The sequence below is a fragment of the Macaca fascicularis genome, chromosome 6, assembly GCF_037993035.2.
Source record: "Macaca fascicularis isolate 582-1 chromosome 6, T2T-MFA8v1.1".
Taxonomy (NCBI): domain Eukaryota; kingdom Metazoa; phylum Chordata; class Mammalia; order Primates; family Cercopithecidae; genus Macaca; species Macaca fascicularis.
In genome coordinates this window covers 147848938-147873642 of record NC_088380.1, presented here as the reverse complement: position 1 = coordinate 147873642, position 24705 = coordinate 147848938, and the positions used below count along the sequence as shown (strand labels likewise).

The 24705-nt window shown below is 44.8% G+C and overlaps 1 protein-coding gene across 14 annotated transcripts in view; it reads right to left on the bottom strand.

Annotated features, from left to right (window-relative positions):
- Positions 1–24705, bottom strand: part of LOC102120633 (protocadherin gamma-C4) — a 188318-nt gene that overhangs the window by 111739 nt on the left and 51874 nt on the right. Inside the window, exons 1-2 of one of the 14 annotated variants that reach the window (XM_045394966.2) lie at positions 14384–14769; positions 12168–14189 (exon numbers count right to left, since the gene is read on the bottom strand). The exons of 8 other annotated variants lie outside the window; for them this stretch is intronic. In XM_045394966.2, coding sequence (XP_045250901.2) covers positions 12168–14189; positions 14384–14452 — 2091 coding nt within the window. In that variant the 5' untranslated portion in view covers positions 14453–14769. Of the gene's footprint in view, positions 1–1913; positions 4511–6856; positions 9441–12167; positions 14770–17196; positions 19781–22069; positions 24652–24705 lie in introns of those variants that run through there. 5 more of the 14 variants (XM_045394961.2, XM_015452042.3, XM_015452034.3 and 2 more) reach the window with 5 other exon arrangements.

The window sequence follows — 24705 nt, the reverse complement described above, 5'->3', positions numbered from 1 at the left end:
TTATATGGTTAAAAATATGAGCCTGAAGGATGCTTTATTTTTTGCTACCTGCTTCAGGGGGAAGACGTGTTTGAAATAATTAAAATGTCTGTATGTCATAAAGGATTTCCAGACAGTTTAGCTTTTTTTTTCTTAAAAATAAAGCAACAGAAACCCAAGTAATTGCAAACAAATAAAATAATTCTTCATTTCCACAGAAATGCCAGCAGTCATCAATGTATCTATGGATCACATGTTTAGCATAGAATTTTGACTCAACTTCAAAGCTTATTTTCAAATGTCTTGTGAAATGTTATTTACTACTTGAAATGACACTATGTTTAAAATAACACTAAATAATACATTATTCTCTTCCTTATAGCTAAAAACAGTAAAAGAGTTTTAGAATCTTCCCAGCAGTTCCTGAGACTATTTTCTTAAATTATATCTGATATGCAAGTTCATTTCTAGCTTCAAAAGTTGGAGAATTGAGCCAGAAATAACATATAAGTGAAAGAAATATTTTTATTTCCTTGTTTTGTCATTTCACAGTGTCCAGTCTCAGAAATTTCTCTTGAGCAAGCATATACTATAGAAAAGAAGAATGTCCTACTATTCTTCATAATATAACATTAAAGTGTTAGGAAATTAAGACCTTTGAAGATATGAGAATAAAAAGTGTTACAACTTTCACCATTAAAGGGAAAAAAATTGGCTTACTAGGATTTGGAAGTGGATAACTGAAGTTTGAATCTTCATCAGAAAATATCTATAAATACAAACAGACTTTACACACTTGTGATCTGAAAAATATAACCTCAAAGGGGTGTTTTCTTATCATAGAAATGGAAGAATAGAAGCAATAAATCTGGGCTTTCAGCTTTTTCTCTAAGAAGAATACATTTACCTTTCTATCAGTTAACCCTTACAAACATAGTATGACCTGAATAAATGATCTTAGGAGTAAGAATTTGCTGGGTGAGGTGGTTTACACCTCACCCAGTGCTTTGGGAAACTGAAGCAGGAAGATCATTTGAGACCACCCTGGGCAACATAACTTGCTAGTCCTCCCACCTCAGGCCTAGCTACTGTGAAGGTTGAGGTGGGAGGATCGCATAAGCCCAGGAGGTTGAGACTGCAGTGAGCTTTACTCACACCACTGCATTCCACCCTGGACAACAGAATGACACCCCCATCTCTTAAGAAAAAAAAAAAAGGAGTAAGAATTTTATGACGTGAGTCCACTGCAACCAATCAAGCAACCCTACCCAAAAAGCCCACATCAATACAGGCTGAGAGCTGCCCCATGAAAAATGGTTTATGTTGACAGCAAGGTTAATTATGAGAACATGAAAATTATATCAGCAAATATAACGAATAAATGCCTCCTTTTGATGTTGGAGCAACAATTAGGCTCAGTGAAAAGTGATGAGAAACACACTGATATCAACTTATACTACCTTAAGTACAAACAGTTAAAGAGAAAGCTAACTATAATAGAAAGTAAAGGGCCGGGTGCAGTGGCTTACGCCTGTAATCCCAGCACTTTGGGAGGCTGAGGTAGGTGGATCACTTGAGGTCAGGAGTTCAAAACCAGCCTGGCCAACATGGTGACACCTTGTCTCTACTAAAAACACACAAAAAATTAGCCGGGCATGGTGGCACGTGCCTGTAGTCCCAGTTATTCTACTTGGGAGGCCTGTAGTCCCAGTTATTCTACTCTAGTCCCAGCTACTCTACTTGGGAGGCTGAGGCAGGAGAATCGCTTGAACTTGGGAGGCGGAGGTTGCAGTGAGCTGAGATCACACCATTGCACTCCAGCCTGGGCAACAGAGTAAGACTGTCTCAAAAACAAAACAAAACAAAAAACAAACAAACAAACAAACAAAAAAAAAAAAAAAGAAAAAAAAAAGAAAGAAAAAAACTGAACTCACCGGAACCAAAGGGGTGTCTTCTATAGGAAACTTGGAATCAACTGAGACACACAAAGGCTCATTTTTCTCATAGCTCTGCTGGCTGATGAGTGTGTCTGCATAGTTGGGTTGGGGGAAGATCAGGTGGCTCTTCCTTGAGTCAGCAGTGAGGGAGAACTCCTGAGAATAGGTCTGTAGGAAAGCTCTAACCCCATCGACACCCACAAAGTGTGAGGTGGGCACACCAGCCAACCCATCACTTGTAGCCCGCAGCAGACGTGAGGCGTGCCAGTGCCTCAGGCTGAGGGCCAGCAGCATGATAACGAAGGTGAGGAAGACACAGGAGACCACTGTGACAGCCACAACGAGGTAGAGGGTAAGGTCTGAGGCCTCCAAGTCTGCAGGGATCTGAAGACTGCCCAGGTCAGCCAGGATGTCTGGGATGCTGTCAGCTATGGCTACTGTGAGCGTGACAGTGGCGGAGAGAGGGGGCTGGCCATGGTCCTGTACAGCCACCACAAGGCTCTGTTTGAGCACATCTCTATCTAGCAGGGCCCGAGCTGTGCGCACTTCACCTGTGTGCAGCCCCACCGAGAAGAGCCCTGGCTCACTGGCCTTGAATAAGTGGTAGGACAGCCAAGCATTCTGGCCTGAGTCTCTGTCCACTGCCACCACCTTGGTCACCAGGTAGCCAGGCTCTGCAGAGCGGGGTGCCAGCTCCACACCAGTAGAACCGTCAGTGGGGAGGGTGGGGTACAGGATTTCCGGGGCATTGTCGTTCTGGTCCAAAACAAATAGTCTCAATGACACATTGCTGCTAAGTGGTGGGTTTCCACTGTCACTTGCCCTCACCTGCATTTGCAAATCTCTAAACTGCTCATAGTCAAAGGAGCACAGAGCATACAGCACGCCAGTCTCTGAGTTAATAGAGACATAAGTGGAGAGAGGAGACCCTTGGATGATATCCTCTGCCAAGGAGTAAATAACTCTAGAATTCTCATTGCTATCAGGGTCATAGGCGATCACCGAGAAGATGGAAGTACCTCTGGCATTGTTTTCCGGGAGGTAGACTGAGTAGGAGGTTTGAGAGAAGGCAGGTGGATTATCATTGATGTCAGTCACTTGCAGAGTGATGTGAATTTCTGTGGACAGGGGCGGAGTTCCTCTGTCTGTTGCAGTCACCGTGATATTATATTCTGAGGCTTTTTCTCGGTCAAGAATTTGGGCCGTCAACAATCTATAATAATCTTCTTCTGAATTTTCTAATTTAAAAGATAGATTCTCCTGGATAGAACAGACAACTTGACCATTCTTCCCCGAATCTCGGTCATGAGCATTGAAAAGAAGAATTACTGTTCCCTGAGGTGCATCTTCTCTCACTGGGCTAAACAGAGATGTAATGGTCACTTCAGGTCTATTGTCGTTTACATCTTCCACTGAAATGAGCACTTTTGTCCACCCTTTCAATCCCCCACCATCTTCAGCTTGTATTTCCATTTCATAAAATGAACATTCTTCATAATCTAGACTTTTTGCTATTGATATTTCCCCAGTATTTTCATTAAGCTGGAATAACAGAGATTGTTTTTCATTAATTTTCCAGAATTTGTATGCCACTTTTCCGTTGGTTCCCTCATCCAGGTCGCTGGCTGTTGCAGTAATCAGCCAGGTGCCTGGGGGCACGTTTTCAAGGACTTTCACTCTGTAAATCGGTTGAGCAAAAACCGGGGCATTATCATTTGTATCCAATACTGTCACATGGATGCGCACGGTGCTGGAACGACGCGGCTTGCCGCCATCTGAGGCCGTGAGGACCAGGTGGTGAGCAGCCGCCTCCTCCCTGTCCAGGGCTCGTTCCAGCACCAGCTCTGGGTTTATGGCTCCATTGTCTCCAGTCTGCACGTTCAGGGAGAAGTGGTGATTGGGGCTGAGCTGGTAGCTCTGGAGGGAGTTCACGCCCACATCCGGGTCAACAGCTTCTGGGAGTGGATAACGTGCTCCAGGAACCGCGACTTCGTTAATTTTTACTTCCAGACTTTCCGCCTGGAATTTTGGGGCACTGTCGTTAATATCAGTTACTTCTATTTCTATTCCGTACAATTTCACTCTGTCTTCAACCAGGACTTTAAAGTTCACCAGACACCGCGGGCTCTGGGCACACAGCTCCTCCCGGTCTATCCTACCCGCGGTGACCAAGCTGCCGCTGCGCGGGTTCAGAGAGAAAAGCTGCGTCTTACCTCTGGAGATGATGCGTACTCCGCGCTCCGCCAGCTCCCGGGGCTCCAGAGCCAGGTCCTTGGAGATGTTGCCCACAATATAGCCCTTTTCTGTCTCTTCAGGCACTGAGTAGCGAATCTGACTGGCCCTGGCCTCCCATAGCATCCCCAGGAGCGAGCATAGCAGGACTAATCTTCCGCGGAGCTGGCATTTGGTTGGAGCTGCCATTGCTGCCTTGCTTTGGAATTTTCTCAAAATACTCTCTGTGCGCGCTGCTTCATCAGGTTCTTTCTTCCCTCCTGCGAAGTATGGTGATCCTTTTCCTTAGGAGAAAGCCAGAGTGCCCTAAGTTAAGAGGCTGAGTTTTGCTGCAGTCTGGGAGCAGGTTTGTGGGATCTGCCGGGTTTTGTGTAGTCACATAACTGGAAATCCGGTTGGAGTCCTGATTTTTGCTTAGAGTTGATCAACAGCGGCGCTCAGAGTCCTAAGTCGTTACTACACCCACTGATGTGTAACAGATGGCTGATAGAGAAAACACTACTCTTTTCTAATTATGATTTTAGATTTCTCCAATTGTTTCTTACATTTGTATTTCAAAAGCAATCTATTTTTTAGATATCTGAGTTGTAAATAAAGTGGAATAAAATTTCTGTGTGTAATTAAATCACAAACCATCGCTTAATATTAATTTACTCTTATTCTTGGTAGAATTTTGCACTCTATTTCTAGATATGTAAATTATTATAATTTCCTTTTTACGATGCTTCAATTTTTTCTGTACATCAACAATTTTCTGAAGTAATTTTTATGTTCAATCTTGTTTGGAAATACATTCATTTTTAATTTTTATACCTATATTATATATTTGTAAATGTAAAATATATGATTGTATTGAATACATATATAAGGATACATTATCCACTTTGAAATTATTTTCCGGGGTTAATTTATTTTGGTGGTAAAATTCCTGGAAAAACGTTTCTTTTAAATTTTTGTGTTATAAAAGTAATGTTAATTCAGCAATAGTTACAGATGTTCTCACCTAATATTGCTAAATAGGAACAGGATTAAAGTTTTTTGGAAATTTTTACATTTTTGTGATTGCTTAAACTTTTCTGCTATTTCAAAAAATGCTTAATTTTTAAATGTGAATACGTAATGCATGCACAGACTGTGTTTCAATGATTCAAATGCACGTACACTGAAAAGCAAGTTTCTATTTTAATCCTCCATCAATAAATTATGCAATTTTAAAGTTGTTTTAAACATTATTCTAAGGGTCATTTAAACTTATATAATAATCTGGGAAAAAGAACACAAAATATACAACAAAGAAAACTACTGAAAGGTTAAAAATAACTGGTAATACTGAAATCTCAGCGTTTACTGAATCACATACTAAGGGAAACCAAGCAAAATACTTATACCATGTAATGGGAGCTTTGTATGTACACAAGACTAGTAGTTTTTGTCTTAAAAATGGAATAATTCTGCATTCTCCTTCTTTCCTACAAGGATGTTGAGAAAACATCCAGTCATTTATAGTTAGAGATCCAAACGACAAGACAAATCCGGTGTGTTTTCCCCCTTCTTCAAGAATATATGTCAGGATTCCGAGCAAGAGAAATTCAGGCAATAGCGATTATATAGAGGTAGAGAAGGATTTTGCATCCAAGAAAACCTGGATAAACTTAGAAATGATTAGGATGATTTGGACCTTCTAAGTTCTGTGAATCAGTCTCTCTCTTTCTCTCGCATACACGTAACATATAGTCTCCTTCTTCTTCTTCTTCTTCTTCTTCTTCTTCTTCTTCTGCTTCTGCTTCTGCTTCTGCTTCTGCTTCTGCTTCTGCTGCTTCTGCTTCTTCTGCTTCTTCTGCTTCTGCTTCTGCTTCTGCTTCCGCTTCTCCTCCTCCTCCTCCTCCTCCTTCTTCTGCTTCTTTTTTTTGAGACGGAGTTTCGCTCTTGGAGAGATCTCAGCTCACCACAACCTCTGCCTCCCAGGTTCAAGCAATTCTCCTGCCTTAGCCTCCTGAGTAGCTGGGATTACAGGCACCTGCCACCACACCCAGCTAATTTTTGTATTTTTAGTAGAAACGGGGTTTCACCATGTTGGCCAGGCTGGTCTTGAACTCCTGACCCCGTGATCCACCCGCCTTGGCCTCGGCCTCCCAAAGTGCTGGGATTACAGGCATGAGCCACTGCACCTGGCCAACATATAGTATTTTAAATTAAATTTTAGGAGATTCAAAAATCATAAATCCATTAGGTAGGAATAAGAAAGTATATATGAGGAACATGAGAAAGAGATGGAAACTACGTGAAATCAGTGAAGAAAGACAACTACTAGCAGTTTCTTTGCTTTGAAAGATGAACTAAATGATTACATACATTAAATTTAATATTTATCTACAGATAAAATATAAACATGTTAAAGAATGAGACAATCAATGGGTAAAAGCTAATTTCATTAGCTTTGAGAAAGAGGACAAAAAAACCAAATGTTTTTGCTAGCTAGGAAGCTAAAAGCAAACTCTCACTACTTCGTAAACCTATAAGCCTACTTCTTTTATGTGACAATAACAACTCACAATTCACTGCTCCTCTTAAAGAATGGTTGGACAGCTTTTCTGAGCAGCTACAACTTTCCTAAGACAACTCATTAGACCTGAAAATGTACGGTATTTTCATGTAAATACAGAAAATTGGGTGGGTAATGAAAAAGAATAGACATAAATAAAACTCACCAACTCAGGATGGGAAGTCGACTCACTGGAATTACAAAGTGGAAATAAGGCCCCAGATGAATCACCACAAAGTATGTCTTGTCCTGAACTCAATTGCTCACTACATTTTAGGAAATTAAACTCCGTCTTTCCTGTATGTGCAACACATAGGTTGTAGGAATAAGGCAAAGTCCCCTCGCTGTAGTTGGGGGGAACCACAGGTCCAGACTTGACACAGAGACCTGGTTGGAAGCAGCTCCAGGCAGCGGGGCTGGAGGAGCGTCGCAGGCGCAAGGCAATGGCCAGAATCATGGCCAGGAGGAAGAGTACTGAGATCAAGGCCAAGGCCACCACTAGGTAAAACTGCAGCTCAGCCTGGGGGTCAGAGGGTACAGGGCGGTCAGTGATATCCGGCAGCACCTCCTGCAAGCTGTCGGCAAAGACCAAGTGCAGCGTGACGGTGGCGGAGAGTGGCGGCTGTCCACCATCACGCACGGCGACCAGCAGGCGCTGTCGGGCCGCGTCCCTGTCGCCCAAGGCACGCTCCGTGCGCACCTCTCCCGTGCGCAGCCCCAGGCTGAAGAGCCCGGGCTCGCTAGCCTGCAGCACGTGGTAGGACAGCCAGGCGTTGTGTCCTGAGTCTGCGTCCACCGCCACCACCTTGGTCACCAGGTAGCCGGGCTCTGCAGCGCGCGGCACCATATCGAAGAGCGCAGAGCCGTCGGGACCCAGTGCGGGGTACAGCACCCTAGGCGCATTGTCGTTGCGGTCGCCCACCAACACGCGCAGGCTCACGTTTGCACTGAGCGCAGGCGAGCCCTGGTCGCGGGCCTGCAGTGTGAGTTCGAAGGCGCGCAGCTGCTCATAGTCAAAGGCGCGCTGCGCGAACACCACCCCACTTTGCGCGCTCACGGATACGTAAGAGGCTAGTGCCAGAGGCTCTAGGTCGCTGGCCATGATGGAGTAGGAGACTTGGCCATTCAACCCCAAGTCCGGGTCCGAGGCGCAGACTTGCGCGATGGAGGCCCCAGGAGGGTTGTTTTCGGCTACACTGACTAAGTAGGACGCCTGGTGGAAAACCGGAGCGTTGTCGTTGACGTCGCTGATATGCAGGATGACGCTTATGCTGGAGGAGAGGGGCGGCTTGCCCCTGTCTGTGGCTGTGATGGTGATGTTGTACTCCGGGGTCTGCTCTCGGTCTAGGGTTCCATCTGTTACCAACTTATACGAATTTTTGGACGAAGAGATAATCTTGAAAGGGACTTCGCCTTGTAATTGACAATTAACTTCCCCATTTTCCCCAGAATCTTGGTCATGTATTTTGATCAAAGCAATTAGTGTTCCAGGCACCGCGTTTTCCAGAATCATCTCAAGTAGAGAATGGAATGTAACTTCTGGGCTATTGTCATTTTCATCTTGAATATTAATTTCAACTGTACATTGTGCAACCAGTCCACCACCATCCCTCCCTTCTACTATCATTGAATATTCCTTGGTTTCTTCAAAATCCAGTTTCTTTTGAGTGATAATTTCCCCGCTCTTTGAATTCAGACCAAAGATTTGCCCGGTTCTGTAGAAGGAATAAGTAATTTCTGAGTTGATGCCCTCGTCTTGGTCGGTGGCTGACACTTGCAGCACAATGGTGCCTGGTGGCACGTTTTCCCGAAGGCTGACTCTGTACACATCCCGGTTGAATACCGGGGGATTATCATTGGCGTCAGTTACCTGGATACGGAGCTCAGTGGTGCCACTTAGGGGTGGATCTCCACCGTCCAAGGCAGTCAGGACTAAACGATGGTAACTCTGTTGTTCCCGGTCTAAGGTTTTCTCCAATGCCAGTTCCGGGTATTTACTACCATCTTGCTTCTCCTTAATTATTAATGAGAAACTTGGGTTAAGAGAGAGTTTATACTTCTGTAGAGAGTTTAAGCCAGTATCTGCATCTTCTGCTACTTCTAATATAAATCGTGTGCCAGGCTGTGCAGACTCACTTATTTGCAGCTCAAAGGAATTTTGCGTGAATGTTGGCGTGTGGTCATTAATGTCCTCGATCTCCACATTCACGTGATAAAAGTTCAGTGGATTTTCAGCAACAGCCTCAAATTCCAGAGCACAAGCTGGATTCTTCCCGCATATCTCCTCCCTGTCTAGCCTGCTGCTCACAAGCAACTCCCCTCTCTCTGCGCTCACGGTGAAGTAAGGCTTCTCCGAACTGACGCGCAGTTTTCGAGTCGGTAACTCCTGGACGCTGAACCCCAGGTCGGTGGCGAGGTTCCCCACTACGGAGCCCTTGGGCATTTCCTCGGGAATCCTGTAGCGGATCTGCTCACAGAGCGCCGGGCAGAACAAAAGCAGCAGGAAGAGAAAGAGCATTGGCAGCCTCTCAGCCCGGCCCAGCTCCCCAGCGCCGCTCCCCATCCCTCTTGCTCTCCTCAGCTTGCTCACCAGCCTGGAGACGCCGAGTTACAAATAACCTCTTTATTGCAGATTTTCGGATCTCCGAACGGACTTTAGTTCCAGTTCCAGTTCAGGAAAAGATTCTTCTTTTTCCGAGGAGGAAGCGGTGCAAAGGCTGGCGCTGGGGAGTCTGAACAGGGGCTGCCCTGGAAAGCGCGTTGCGGCTGCGCGAGGAGAGCTGGAGGCCAAGCTCTCCACTTTGGCCAACAGCGGCGCCCAGAGTCAGCACTAGGAAACTACAGCCTCTGCTGCTTCAGTTTAACCAGTGCAGTAATTGTATTTGAGGGCCTAACTTAACAAGCCAAGTTTTTACGTTCATATATTTAATAACAAATTGTAACACACTCTTTAAGGTATATTTCTCTGTTTTCCAAATTGTTAGAAATATCACGTTGGGTTTTTATGCAAACCTGCATACATTGGTCCATTCTTTCACCATTCTGCAAACATACCTTGAACTCTTAGCTAGAACTAAGTATTGCCCTTGTCACTGCAATATAATAATTAACATGTTACAGTTCTTGCTCTCAGAGGCTTCATAATATATTGATTTCAAAAACTGATTTTTATTAGCTATGGCGTGTGGAAACACTTTTATCATTCTTCTGTTCATTTATATGATTTCCGACCCCCCCAATATTTCTACTGTTTTATATTACACATATTAGGGAAATCTATACTATTTAAAACTATTTTTTAAAGTTGTGGCAATTTTGTACCAATCCTCAAACATCTCCTCTTCCTGACAATATTAACATTCTTTATAAAAATAATTTTTCTTTACTCTTCTACTTCACAAAATATTACTTCAAGTATACTGCCCATATGATGCAGCCAAGAAATGATATACCCTACTACATTGCTCTTCTTCATATCTCAAAATACTTGTCTTATGTCATATCTTTTACAGTACATAAATTCATTCTTAAGAGTTACTGGGGAAATGCTTATCTATTCTGCAATACAAGGTACAAATGGATATTCTAGTGGATTGCATTATTGTCCTATCTATGTACCATCACTGTAGTGAAGAAGTGACTTTGGAATTGGATAAATGAAGCTCATAAGTTTGTTTACATAAATTTATGGAATATAGTGACATTGGTCAACCTTCTTTAGTCAATTTGTCAGATTAATAAAAACAACTAGCCAACATTTTTAGGTAGAGTAAGGATTTTCTTTCCTACCAGGGCAACTTTCATCACAGTTTTTTAAATTGCAAAGTGCCAATAATATGTTGTCCTCTCAAATGTGCATCCAAATGGTACACAAACTATGAAGTTAACTCCCACTCCACTGAATATGCACCATACAGTAGAACACTACACAATCCTTAGGAAATGTCCTTTTCATTAATAACAAACATTTATTGGGTCATCTACTTCTACCTCACATCAATCAATTCAGGGATTAGCTTTATTCAAATGCTACAAGAAGGTATGCAGGAATATAATAATGGGTAGCCTATACTGACTTTTTACTATTAATATTCTGGTTTTTTTTTTTTTGAGATGGAGTCTCGCCCTGTTGTCCAGGTTGGAGTGCAGTGACACAGTCATGGCTCACTGCAACCTCCACCTTCCGGGTTCAAGTGATTCTTTTGCCTCAGCCTCCCAAGTAGCTGGGACCACAGGCACGTGCCACCACGCCCAGATAATTTTTGTAATTTTTAGTAGAGACAGGGTTTCACCATGTTGGCCAGGCTGATCTTGAACTCCTGACCTCGTGATCCACCCACCTCGGCCTCCCAAAGTGCTGGGGTTACAGGCGTGAGCCACCGTGCCCGGCCTAATATTAGTTTTTTTTTTTAGAGACAGGGTCTAGTTCTGTCACCTAGGCTGGAGTGCAGTGTCATGATCATAGCTCACTGCAGTTTCAAACCCCAGGGCTCAAGCTGTTCCCCTGCTCCAGGCTCCCGAAGTGCTGGGATTTCAGACATGAGCCACTGTGTCCAGCCAAGACTGAATAACTTAATTGAATTGATCAGCTTATTTAGAACTTGTGTACCTGAAACGTTGGTTCTTAAAATCAACATTCTCACCATTTCACGTCAATGCACAACCAAAACAGCTCATTGGAATTGTATTGAAATATGTTCTTTCGTATTTTACAAAAGTCACTTTCAATAGTTTAAAATTACATTTTAATCCAGATCTAATGTTTTAGCTTTTGTTTTTTGTTTGGAGGAGCAATGGACATTCTAGGCTTTAGATTTCATGTCTCCATGGGCATGGAGCCCAGGTGACCACTGACACACATACTTAATATTTAGTAACCAGTCTCATCTCCCACCAAGATCCATCTTTAAAGTTTGTTCATATTTTGAAAGATGGTAAGAAGTATTAAAGTTTTGAAGGGCACTGGTACAGAAACAGGGCTCAGAAAAGAGGTTTAAAGTGAAAAAATCTACAAGAGCCTAGTTATAGGTTCAAATGCTAAACATAACCCTAAAAATTCTGAGATATATTTTACTTTTGCTAAGCTAATACAAGGCTTTAGACTTCTTGATAATTTTCTGAAGTTCTAGTTTAGGAAACACACACACACACACTCACACACATGTACACACAAACAATAGCAAAATTACCGGCATGGATGGGTAGGTACTTCTTAAGTGAATGAGTGATCATAGGAATAAAATACTGGAAGGATTAAAATGGTTCAACAATCTTTTCCAAGTCGTTTAAAAGCAAATGAAACAACAACCTATGACTATTAGAGCTTAACTTTATAGTAACACCAACAAAATAAACCTGAAACTCTGTGATATGCCTTAAAAATTATTTTCAACTATCTTTACAATGTTTTTCAAAACATAATTTATGTCAAATAAAATTCATCTGGAAATTAAAAGCAAGCAAAGAACTAAACTCACCTGACCACGATCAGCTTCATTCTTACATTCATGAAAATCTATGGATGTTAACAAAGAATCGTTTTTCTCACAGCTCTCCTGACTGATGAGCGTGTCTGCGTAGTTGGGCTGGGGAAAGATCAAGTGACTCTTCCGCGAGTCGGCGGTGAGGGAGACTTCGTGGGAATAGGTCTGCAGGAAAGCCTGTACCTCCTCAACACCTACAAAATGTGAGGCAGGCACACCCACCAATCTGCCACCGGAACCCTGGAGCAGGCGTGACTTGTGCCAGCGCCTCAGCCTGAGCCCCAGAAGCACAACGACAAAGGCAAGGAAGACACAGGAGACGGCAGCCACCGCCACTACGAGATAGAGTGTAAGGCTCGAATCGTTCGGGTCGACCGAAGGCTTCAGACTGCCCAACTCGGTCAGGACTTCGGGGATGCTGTCAGCCACGGCCACGGTGAGCGTGACAGTGGCGGAGAGAGGGGGCTGGCCGTGGTCCTGGACGACCACCACGAGGCTCTGCTTGAGCGCGTCTCTGTCCAGCAGGGGTCGCGCCGTGCGCACCTCGCCCGTGTGCAGCCCCACCGCGAAGAGTCCTGGCTCGCTGGCCTTGAGCAGGCGGTAGGACAGCCAGGCGTTCTGGCCCGAGTCTCTGTCCACCGCCACCACCTTGGTCACCAGGTAGCCGGGCTCTGCGGAGCGGGGCGCCAGCTCCACGCCAGTGGAACCGTCTGTGGGGAGGGCGGGGTACAGGATCTCGGGCGCGTTGTCGTTCTGGTCCAGCACGAACAGGTTCAGTGACACGTTGCTGCTGAGGGGCGGGTCCCCGCTGTCGCTGGCTGTTACCAGTAGCTGCAGGTCTCGGATCTGCTCATAGTCGAAAGATTGCAGCGCATACAGGACACCGGTGTCAGAGTTGATGGAGATGTACGAGGATAGGGGCGCCCCTTGCAGCGTGTCCTCGGTCACAGAGTAAGTGACCTGGGCATTCTCCTGGCTGTCGGGGTCGTGTGCAGTCAAGGAGAAGATGGAGGCTCCTCTCAGGTTGTTCTCTAGGATATAAGCTGAGTAGGAGGCACGAGGGAATGTAGGAGGGTTGTCGTTAATGTCTGCCACGTGCAGGGCGATGTGAGTTTCAGTGGACAGAGGCGGTGTTCCTAGATCTGAGGCCATCACTGTGATATTGTAGATAGAGACATTTTCTCGGTCCAAATATTTCCTTGTCACTAATCTATAATAATTATCTATTGACTCTTCTAATTTAAAAGGTAAATTATCACGTGTGTAACAGACAACTTGACCATTCTTTCCAGAGTCTTGGTCATGCACACTCAAGAACGCAATTACTGTCCCGGGAAGAGAATTTTCTAACACTGGGCTAAACAAAGACGTAATGATCACTTCTGGTCTATTGTCATTTACATCTTCCACCGAAATGAACAATTTGGTCCTCCCCAGAAGTGCCCCCACATCTTCGGCTTGTATTTCCATTTCATAAAATGAACATTCTTCATAATCTAGACTTTTTGCTATTGATATTTCCCCAGTATTTTCATTAAGCTGGAATAACGGAGTTTGTTTTTCATTAATTTTCCGGAATTTGTAGGCCACTTTTCCGTTGATTCCCTCATCCGGGTCGCTGGCTGTTACAGTAAGCAGCCGCGTGCCTGGGGGCACGTTCTCAAGGACTTTCACTCTGTAAATCGGTTGAGCAAAAACCGGGGCGTTGTCATTTGTATCCAACACTGTCACACGAATGCGCACTGTGCTGGAGCGACGCGGCTCGCCGCCATCTGAGGCCGTGAGGACCAGGTGGTGAGCAGCCTCTTCCTCCCTGTCCAGGGCGCGCTGCAGCACCAGCTCTGGGTTTATGACTCCATTGTCTCCAGTCTGCACGTCCAGGGAGAAGTGGTGATTGGGGTTGAGCTGGTAGCTCTGGAGGGAGTTCACGCCCACATCCGGGTCAACAGCTTCTGGGAGTGGATAACGTGCTCCAGGAACCGCGATTTCGTTAATTTTTACTTCTAGATCTTCGACCTGGAATTTCGGGTTATTATCGTTAATATCAATTACTTCTATTTCTATCCCAAAGAGTTTTCCTTTATCCTCAACCAGGATGTTAATATTTATCAGACACCGCGGGCTCTGAGCGCAGAGCTCCTCCCGGTCTATCCTGCCCGCGGTGACCAAGCTGCCGCTGCGCGGGTTCAGAGCAAAGAGCTGCGTCCTACCTCTGGAGACGATACGGACTCCGTGCTTCGCCAGCTCCCGGGGGTCCAGCCCCAGGTCCTTGGAGACATTACCCACGAAGGAGCCTTTGTCCGTCTCTTCTGGCACCGAGTAGCGAATCTGTCCCCTCCCGGTTTCCCACAGCGTCCCCAGCAGCGCGCACAGCAGGATCAGCTCGCCGCGTCTGGGGCGACTCTGTGGAGCGGCCATTGTTATTTTGCTGCAGAATCCCCTCAGAATCTTCACTGTGCATAAGTGGGTATTTAGTTTCTTGCCGCAGCTATGGAGATGATAATCCTCCGGAAACCTGCAGTGCCTCCAAACAGGGGTGGGGTTTCGCTGCAGTCCCGCAGTTAGTTTGTGGCATCTGCGGGTCTTTGCGAGGTGTGAGATCTGAGTGTTTTCGGTTGCATTTCTCTCCCAGTAGGTGAACAGCGGCGCTTAGAGTCCTAAATAGTTACTGCACTGAGATACAGATGACTTCTAAATGTAATACTCTACTAGATTACTGAGAAAAAAATACCATCTGCTTATTACTTTGTTTTGAATTTATTTGATTTATCCCTAAACTCATATTTTAAAAGAAACAGCCAAAGAATGTGAGATGAAGGTTTTATTTAGTGTTATTAAATGATCAGATTAGATCAGAATGATCAGATTGTAGCATTGGATTAAATTACTTACATTTCTGCAATACATTTGGTCTTAAAAAAAATAACATGATACTTTCATTTCCCACTGTGCTCTAAGCTTTATTGTAAATGTCTCCAATATATACTAACAAATAACTAAGAACTTCAGTTGTCACCAGAAATGAATTTATCTTGAGACTAAAATAGACCTACTGGGGATGACTGACTCAGAAATTGTTTTATTTGGTTTAAACTACTTAATCATTTTAGAAGCTTTCCAGAGAGTTGTTGCTTTTAAATTATTCTTCTAAATGCCACTTGAATTACATGTTGATAATGTTTTCAAATAAAAATTGTGGAATTTCAATAGGATAAATGCTTTTACCATTGCAGTTTTATGAGATATTATATTGTTTTGCTATTTTATTTACATTGTTTATATTTTTCTACTTGAATACTTTAAAGGTACAGATGAATATATGATAAAAAGCAAAGCTCCATCCCATCCCTTTCACCAGAGATGATTAAATTTAAAGCAGACTTGACTTTTTAAGGTAGACATATATTCTAAAGTTAATGTAGTTAACTTTACCTACATTAATACTTTGATCTAATGAACTGCAAAAAGTAATGACTATATAATACTTACTAAGAAGCCAAACAGTAAGTATGACAACAAAAAATCTGTTTCCCTTCAAGACCAGCCTGGGCAACACAGCAGATCAGCCTACTTCACCCTTCCTGTGAATAATGGTATGATAGTTTTTTCACTGACTGAAACTTTCTTAAAACAATTCATGAAATCTGAAACCTTTATATTTTCCTGTGAAAATATTATGCATATGGAAAACTGGGTAGACAATGGAAACCATATTAGTTAAATTAGTGAAGGAAAATACTGTCTGTACTAAAAACAGAGAAATTAGACAGGTCTGGTGTCATGAGCCTGAGTTCCAGCTAGTCAGGGGGCTGATGCGGAAGGAATGCTTGAGCCCAGGAGTTTGAGGCTGCAGTGAGGTATCATTGTGCCACTGTACTACAGCCTGAGTGACACAGAGAGACTCTGTCTCAAGAAAGAAAGAAAGAAAGAAAGAAAGAAACAAAGAAAGAAAGAAAGAAAGAAAGAAGAAAGAAAGAAGAAAGAAAGAAAAGAAAGAAAGACAAAGAAAAAAGAAAAAGAATCAAAAGAAGTTTCCTTCCGTCAGCAATTTGTAAAGTGGCCATTAACTGAAGCAGTTGCTTAGAGATACCTAGCAAAAGGCTCATATAATGTTCCTTCATATTTTGTATATATTTTGTATGCACACCAGATTGGCAGTTTTCAAGACTATATTTCTCTCCTAGAGGTAGCAGGATGATTAGAAGACCCATAGCTATATTAGTTTAGGGCTGCAGATAAGGCAGTTACACATTATATATTAGGGCTGTGTGTGAGAGGGACAACAGACACAAAACATTGTCTTTTCTTTGATGGAGGATATGGAATGAGCTTGAATACAGGTTAATCCTGAAACTCCTATGTTGCAAGTAAGGAGATTCTGCTTTTGATCTTCTCATGAGCATAGCAAACCCTTTTCTAAGTAAAAGGATCTCTCTCTCACACACACACAGCGTACACTGCATATAATCACAAGGGGTCCATGGACATAAAAATCCAGTTGACTCCTTATTCTAAGAGCTCTTGAAACAAAAGGGAAGTTAACACAAGAAACAGTAGACTACTGTGGAGACCATACCAGTTAAATTAGTTAACAAAAGTGTTGAATTTTAGCTTAAATTCTTTGGCTTTATTATTTTCATATTTATGGTATATCCAAGCTGAAAAAAGTATTCATCATATATTAGGCAACAAGAAGGAAAATGTATGGGAAAAATCTCATTCACTTTTTAGGAGAGAGCCCATAACTGTCTAACATTTTCACTTTGTGGTTAAAACCACACCCTCATTGCTTTGTAAATCTAAGCTTGGCTAAAAAGCAAACAAACAAATGTTGGGCCATTGCTCCTACTTCACTCCTCTTTTGAAGAATGATATGACAGCTTTTTAACTGACTACAACTTTCCTCAAATGATTCATGAGATCTAAAAATTACATATTTTCCTGCAAATATGTATATTTTCTTGTGAATATGGACAAATGGGTAGGCAATGAGATTTAAGTTATACTTAAAAAGGAAACTCACCTGATGGGAAGTCAATTCACTGGAATTACACAGTGGAAATAAGGCCGCAGATGAATCACCGCAAAGTATATCTTGTCCTGAACTCAACTGTTCACTACATTTTAGGAAATTAAACTCCGTCTTTCCTGTATGTGCAACACATAGGTTGTAGGAATAAGGCAAAGTCCCCTCGCTGTAGTTGGGGGGAACCACGGATTCGGATTTAACACAGTGACCAGGCTGGAAGCAGCTCCAGGCAGCGGGGCTGGAGGAGCGTCGCAGGCGCAAGGCAATGGCCAGAATCATGGCCAGGAGGAAGAGTACTGAGATCAAGGCCAAGGCCACCACTAGGTAAAACTGCAGCTCAGCCTGGGGGTCAGAGGGTACAGGGCGGTCAGTGATATCCGGCAGCACCTCCTGCAAGCTGTCGGCAAAGACCAAGTGCAGTGTGACGGTGGCGGAGAGTGGCGGCTGTCCACCATCACGCACGGCGACCAGCAGGCGCTGTCGGGCCGCGTCCCTGTCGCCCAAGGCACGCTCCGTGCGCACCTCTCCCGTGCGCAGCCCCAGGCTGAAGAGCCCGGGCTCGCTAGCCTGCAGCACGTGGTAGGACAGCCAGGCGTTGTGTCCTGAGTCTGCGTCCACCGCCACCACCTTGGTCACCAGGTAGCCGGGCTCTGCAGCGCGCGGCACCATATCGAAGAGCGCAGAGCCGTCGGGACCCAGTGCGGGGTACAGCACCCTAGGCGCATTGTCGTTGCGGTCGCCCACCAACACGCGCAGGCTCACGTTTGCACTGAGCGCAGGCGAGCCCTGGTCGCGGGCCTGCAGTGTGAGTTTGAAGGAGCGCAGCTGCTCGTGGTCGAAGGCGCGCTGCGCGAACACCACCCCGCTCTCCGTGCTTATGGACACGTAGGATGACAGCTCCCGCTGCTCCAGGTCACTGGCCACGATGGAGTAAGAGACTTGGCCGTTGGGCCCCAAGTCAGGATCGGAAGCGCTGACTTGTGAAATAGAGGCTCCAGGCGGGTTGTTCTCGGCCACGTAGACTATATAGGAAGACTGTGAGAAAACTGGAGCGTTGTCGTTTACATCACCAATGTGCAGAGTGATGCTGGAACTGGAGGAGAGGGGAGGCTTGCCCCGATCTGTGGCCGTAATGGTGATATTATACTCTGGATTCTGCTCGCGGTCTAGAAAAGCATCTGTCACTAATTTATACGTGTTTCTTGAAGAAGTTAATATCTTAAATGGAACATCATCTTCCAATTTACAAGTAACTTCACCATTGTGTCTGGAATCCTTGTCACGGACTTTGAGCAAAGCAATATGTGTTCCTAGCTCAGCGTCCTCCATAATTAGGTTGGGTAGAGACTGGAATATCACTTCTGGGGCGTTGTCATTTTCATCTATGACTTCTACCTCCACTGTGCATTGTGCAATCATTCCTCCACCGTCCCTTGCTTCCAAAACTATGGAGTATTCGTTGACTTCTTCAAAATCTAATGTATTTAAAACAGTAATTTCCCCGGTGTTAGAGTTCAGGTCAAATTGGGTGATCTGGCTAGCTTCACTGAAAGAGAAAGTAATCTCGGCATTGATACCCTCATCCTGGTCTGTGGCAGTCACCTGTAGCACCGTTGTCCCCGGGTACACGTTTTCCGAAAGGCTCACCCTGTATACGTCTTGACTGAACACTGGAGCATTATCATTGGCATCAGTCACTAGAACGTGTATCTGTGCAGTGCTGCTTAGGGGTGGAGCTCCAAAGTCCAAGGCAGTCAAAGTCAAGTGGTAAGATTTCTGCTTTTCTCGGTCCAAAGGTGTCTTCAATACCATCTCAGGGTATTTACTGCCATCTGATTTCTCTTTATTTATCAGTGAGAAATGATCACTGGGATTGAGTTGGTAATTCTGCAGTGTGTTGCTACCAATATCCGCATCATGGGCAGATCCTAATATAAATCGTGTGCCAGGCTGTGCAGATTCGCTTATTTGCAGCTCAAAGGAATTTTGCGTGAATGTTGGCGTGTGGTCATTAATGTCCTCGATCTCCACATTCACGTGATAAAAGTTCAGTGGATTTTCAGCAACAGCCTCAAATTCCAGAGCACAAGCTGGATTCTTCCCGCATATCTCCTCCCTGTCTAGCCTGCTGCTCACAAGCAACTCCCCTCTCTCTGCGCTCACGGTGAAGTAAGGCTTCTCCGAACTGACGCGCAGTTTTCGAGTCGGTAACTCCTGGACGCTGAGCCCCAGGTCCGTGGCGAGGTTCCCCACTACGGAGCCCTTGGGCATTTCCTCGGGAATCCTGTAGCGGATCTGCTCACAGAGCGCCGGGCAGAACAAAAGCAGCAGGAAGAGAAAGAGCATTGGCAGCCTCTCAGCCCGGCCCACCTTCCCGGCGCCGCTCCCCATCCCTCTTGCTCTCCTCAGCTTGCTCACCAGCCTGGAGACGCCGGGTTACAAATAACCTCTTTATTGCAGATTTTCGGATCTCCGAACGGACTTTAGTTCCAGTTCCAGTTCAGGAAAAAATTCTTCTTTTTCCAAGGAGGAAGCAGTATAAAGGCTGGCGCTGGGGAATCTGAGCTGGGGCTGCCCTGGAAAGCGCGTTGCGGCTGCGCGAGGAGATCTGGAGGGCCAAGCTCACCACTTTGGCCAACAGCGGCACCCAGAGTGATCACTAGGAAACTACAGCCTCTGCTGCTTCAAGTTAACCAGTGCAGTAATTATAATTGTGTGCCTAACTGAAAGAACAAAAACTACATGGATATGTCTATATATTTAATGACGTCTAAAAATGTACTCTTAGGAATGCCTTCATCCCAACTTTGAAGATTTTTAGGCAAATCATGTAGATTAAGTACATAAACATCTGTCTATTGACATAAGCTTTCCCCAAAGATAGCCATAACACAAACTTGGCCTAAACCATCTCAGAATACAGTAATTTTCCATACTTACTCATTAGAAATATACTGGATACATTTTATCTTTCTTTCATTATTCCCAACATTTTTTCCACTTTTCTAAGTACCTCCAAATTGATTTATTTCAACTTTTTCTGGAGAGTATCAGTAATGCCAAAATTGCCTTTTAGAAGGTGCAATTTATACTTATCTTCAAATACATCCCCTTCCCAGTATTTTCAGTGATTTCATTACAGGAATATTATGTGATTCTCATTTCGATGATCACAGGCAATAGCCTACTCCTCTCCTCATTACACAATTATTTTCCTGGTTATGAGATACAACATTCATCTTCAGAGTTATCAGGGGCATAATACATAGCCTCAAAACACAAAGTCACTGAGATCTGCTGCACTGCAGCACTGCTTCCTACCTCTGCAGTTATTTTACATTCCTTGGTGACCTCTGAATTGAAGGAAACAATCCCTGGAAAATTTGATTTCAATAGCTCACTGAGTTTAGTGATTATTTCTCTCCATTGCTTAAAAGCAATTTTATGCATCTACTAAATTTTTGTCATGAGATTTTCTTTCACAAAATACCTTATAACCATATTTCTGGCATAGGACCTTCCCTCAGTAACATTGTTAGTGTCAGCAACATTGCCTGCTACCCCAAGTGATTGTACATCTGAAATGTGAACACTGCAGAACTTGTAAAATATATCCCCCACATTATTGTACAGTTTATCGTGTGCAAAATACTACCAAATACAACACTAGTCTAAAAAGAAGTCTTTTTTTTGAAAAGACAGAATCTTGTTATATTATCTAGGTGGGCCTCCAGTTCCTGGGTTCAAGCTATCCTCTTGCCTCAGCCTCCCATGCAGGTGGACTATAGCTTGCAACACCATGCCTGGCTAAAAGTGTCTTTTTAATTAATACTCAAAGGTCTCTGGAATCAAGATTACCTTGTCATCCACCCCTTCTGGATGACAATCACTTGATATATTGAGTTTTACTAAAATGTTACACAAAAGAATACGGAAGTAGTTAATCCCAGATTGGGTTATTTCCAACTGAATTTTTCAGTAGACCTAATAAATAAAATCAACTACTGGTCTAGGATCTGTGTACATAAGATAGTCGAGGGTTTGAGTAAATGAGACAGTTGAAACAAAGCCAGTATCCCCAATCTCCCACTTTGATAGCCCACAGACACACTTCACCTGGCTGTACCACTAAAACAGCACACTGGAATTCTCTGTTAAAACATGTAATTGCCTATGTCAAATGCCAATTACAACACTTGAAATGACATTTCATTTGACATATTTTATTGGTTTTGTCTGATGGCCTTTAGTGTGGCATCTATCTTTGATATAGATCTTAGTGAAGTGTGATACACACACATTTCATTCTTTAGGCATAAATATAACCTTCTACTATCACCCCATTAATAGGTGATTATACTGTAAATAGGTCAAGAAGCAATCAAGATTTTTTAGGATCACCAAGCTGAGGTACATGGAGGCAGAATCAGGCACAGAAAAAATCTTTACATGGAAGAAATCTTGCAGAACCTTTTATATATTTAAGTGCAAAAGAGAATCCTGAGAAGGCAGCTGAGGTGTGTTTTATTCCTGCTAACCTTGTGCAATGTGAAAGACTCGATTCGTTCTAATTTATAAAATATATGAGTGAAGAAAGTAGGTTGGAACATAGATTGGAAAGTAGGTGGAAATTATAAAATGTGATAGTCCACTTTTTCATAATCTTGTCCACAGGTTTTTCACTAAAGAAATGCTATATCCTATGTGTTCTATATTAAAGTGTCACAACTGAAGGAAACTGGTAAACTCAGTTTTACCTCTACAAAGTTTTTAAAATCCCTATTTTCAAAACACTTGTTTTGCAAAATAATAGAGAAATATCATGCAAACAAATTACTCACGGAAATAAAGGAAGGGCTGGGCTCACCTGAATAGTTGGCACTTTGTCTTTACATTCATGAAAATCTACGGATGTTAGCAAAGAATCATTTTTCTCACAGCTCTCCTGGCTGATAAGTGTGTCCGCATAGTTGGGCTGGGGGAAGATCAGGTGACTCTTCCGAGAGTCCGAGGTGAGGGAGACCTCGTGGGAATAGGTCTGCAGGAAAGCCCGCACCCCATCCATGCCCATATAGTGTGAGGTGGGCACACTCGCCAGGCCACCTTCTGAAGCCTGCAGCCGGCGTGACTTGAGCCAGCGCCGCAGCCTGAGCGCCAGCAGTACGAGAACGAAGGCTAGGAAGATGCAGGAGACTGCGGCCACTGCCACCACCAGGTACAGCATGAGGTCAGAATTGTAAGGACCGTTGGAGGGCTCAAGGCTGCCCAGGTCGGCCAAGACTTCGGGGATGCTGTCGGCCACAGCCACGGTGAGTGTGACGGTGGCTGACAGAGGAGGCTGGCCTTGGTCCTGGACGGCCACCAGGAGGCTCTGCTTGAGCGCGTCTCTGTCCAGCAGGGCTCGCGCCGTCCGCACCTCACCCGTGTGCAGTCCCACCGTGAAGAGTCCTGGCTCGCTGGCCTTAAGCAGGAAGTATGACAGCCAGGCGTTCTGGCCTGAATCTTTGTCCACTGCCACTACTTTGGTCACCAGGTAGCCGGGCTCTGCGGAGCGGGGTGCCAGCTCCAGGCCAGTAGAACCGTCTGTGGGGAGGGCCGGGTACAGGATCTCGGGCGGGTTGTCATTCTGGTCCAGCACAAACAGGCTCAGTGACATGTTGCTACTGAGAGGCGGGTCCCCGCTGTCACGTGCGGTCACTGTTAGTTGTAGTTCTCTCAACTGCTCATAGTCAAAGGATTGCAGCGCATACAGGACTCCAGTGTCAGAGTTTATAGAGACATAGGAGGACACTGGTCCCCCCTGGATGGTGTCTTCAGCCAAGGAATAAGTGACCTGGGCATTCTCCTCACTGTCGTGGTCCTGTGCAGTCACTAAGAAAATGGAGGCCCCTCTGGGGTTGTTCTCAGGGATGTAGACTGAGTAGGATGAGTGGGGGAAGGTGGGTGGGTTATCGTTGGTGTCTGCCACTTGCATGGAGATGTGAGTTTCCCTGGACAAGGGAGGAATTCCACCATCTGTGGCTTTCAGTGTGATGTTATACAAAGAGAGTGTTTCCCGGTCCAAGTTTTTGGTTGTGACCAATCTATAATAATTATCTATTGATTTTTCTAATTTAAAAGGTAGATTTTCTGGAATGGTGCAGGTCACCTCACCATTCTTCCCAGAATCTCTGTCTTGTAGGTAGAAAAGAGCAATTACTGTTCCAAGAGGTGTGTCTTCAGGGATTGAGCTACTTAAAGACGTCATAATCACTTCTGGAGCATTATCATTTACATCTAAAACTGTGATCAGTACTTTTGCCTTTGTCAGACTACCAGGAACATCTTGAGCCTGAACTTCCATTTCATAGAAGCCAGTTTCTTCATAATCTAATCCTTCTAAAGTTGATAATTCTCCTGTAAGCGAGTTCAGATGAAACATCTGTAGAAGTTTAGGAGTTATTTTCCGAAAAGAGTATGTCACTTCCCCATTGACTCCCTCGTCCAGGTCGATAGCATGTACCGTGAGCAGTTTTGTGCCCACTGGTACATTCTCGGGGACAGTTACTTGGTACTGAGGCAGAAAGAAGACAGGCGCGTGGTCATTCACATCCACCACTGTTACCTGGATGCGGGCGGTGCTGGATCGGGGCGGGTCGCCACCGTCAGAGGCTGTGAGGACCAGGTGGTGAACCCGCTCTTCCTCCCGGTCCAGCACCCGCTCCAGCACCAGCTCCGGGTACTTAGTTCCATCGTCTCCACTTTGCACAGCCAGGGAGAAGTGGCGATTGGGGCTGAGCTGGTAACTGTGGAGGGAGTTCGTGCCTACATCTGGATCCCCAGCCTCGCTTAACGGAAACCGAACCCCGGGAGCTGTATTCTCCATTATTTTTACATTTATTTCTTCCGTCAAGAATCTTGGAACGTTGTCATTAATATCTATTATTTCCACGTCTATAGGGTAAAGATTCATTTTATCTTCCATCAGGATGTTAAAGTTTACCAGACACCGCGCGCTCTGAGCGCAGATCTCTTCCCGGTCTATCCTGCCCGCAGTGACCAAGCTGCCGCTGCGCGGGTTCAGGGCGAAAAGCTGCGTCCTACCTCTGGAGACGATGCGGACTCCGCGCTCCGCCAGCTCCTGGGGCTCCAGCCCCAGGTCCTTGGCGATGTCACCCACAAAGGACCCTTTGTCCGTTTCCTCCGACACGGAGTAGAGAATACGTCCTGCCCAGGCTTCCCACAGGGTCCCCAGGAGGATGGAGAGCAGGAGGAATCCTCTGTAGTCCCCGCCCCTTGGCTGAGCCGCCATAGTAGTCCTGCTTCTCTTGCTCAGGCGCCAGTCTCGGGAAGTGCTTCAGAATGCGGGTGTATCTGGGTGGACACCTCTGTCTTCGGAAGGGGAGCTCAGAATCCAGCAGGATAGAAGCTTGAGTTTAGTGCAGCCTAGAAGAGGGCTTATCGCAATCTGTCGTTTCTCTGTGCTGTAAAACTCGGTGGTTTCTGTGGGATCTCTCGCACAGT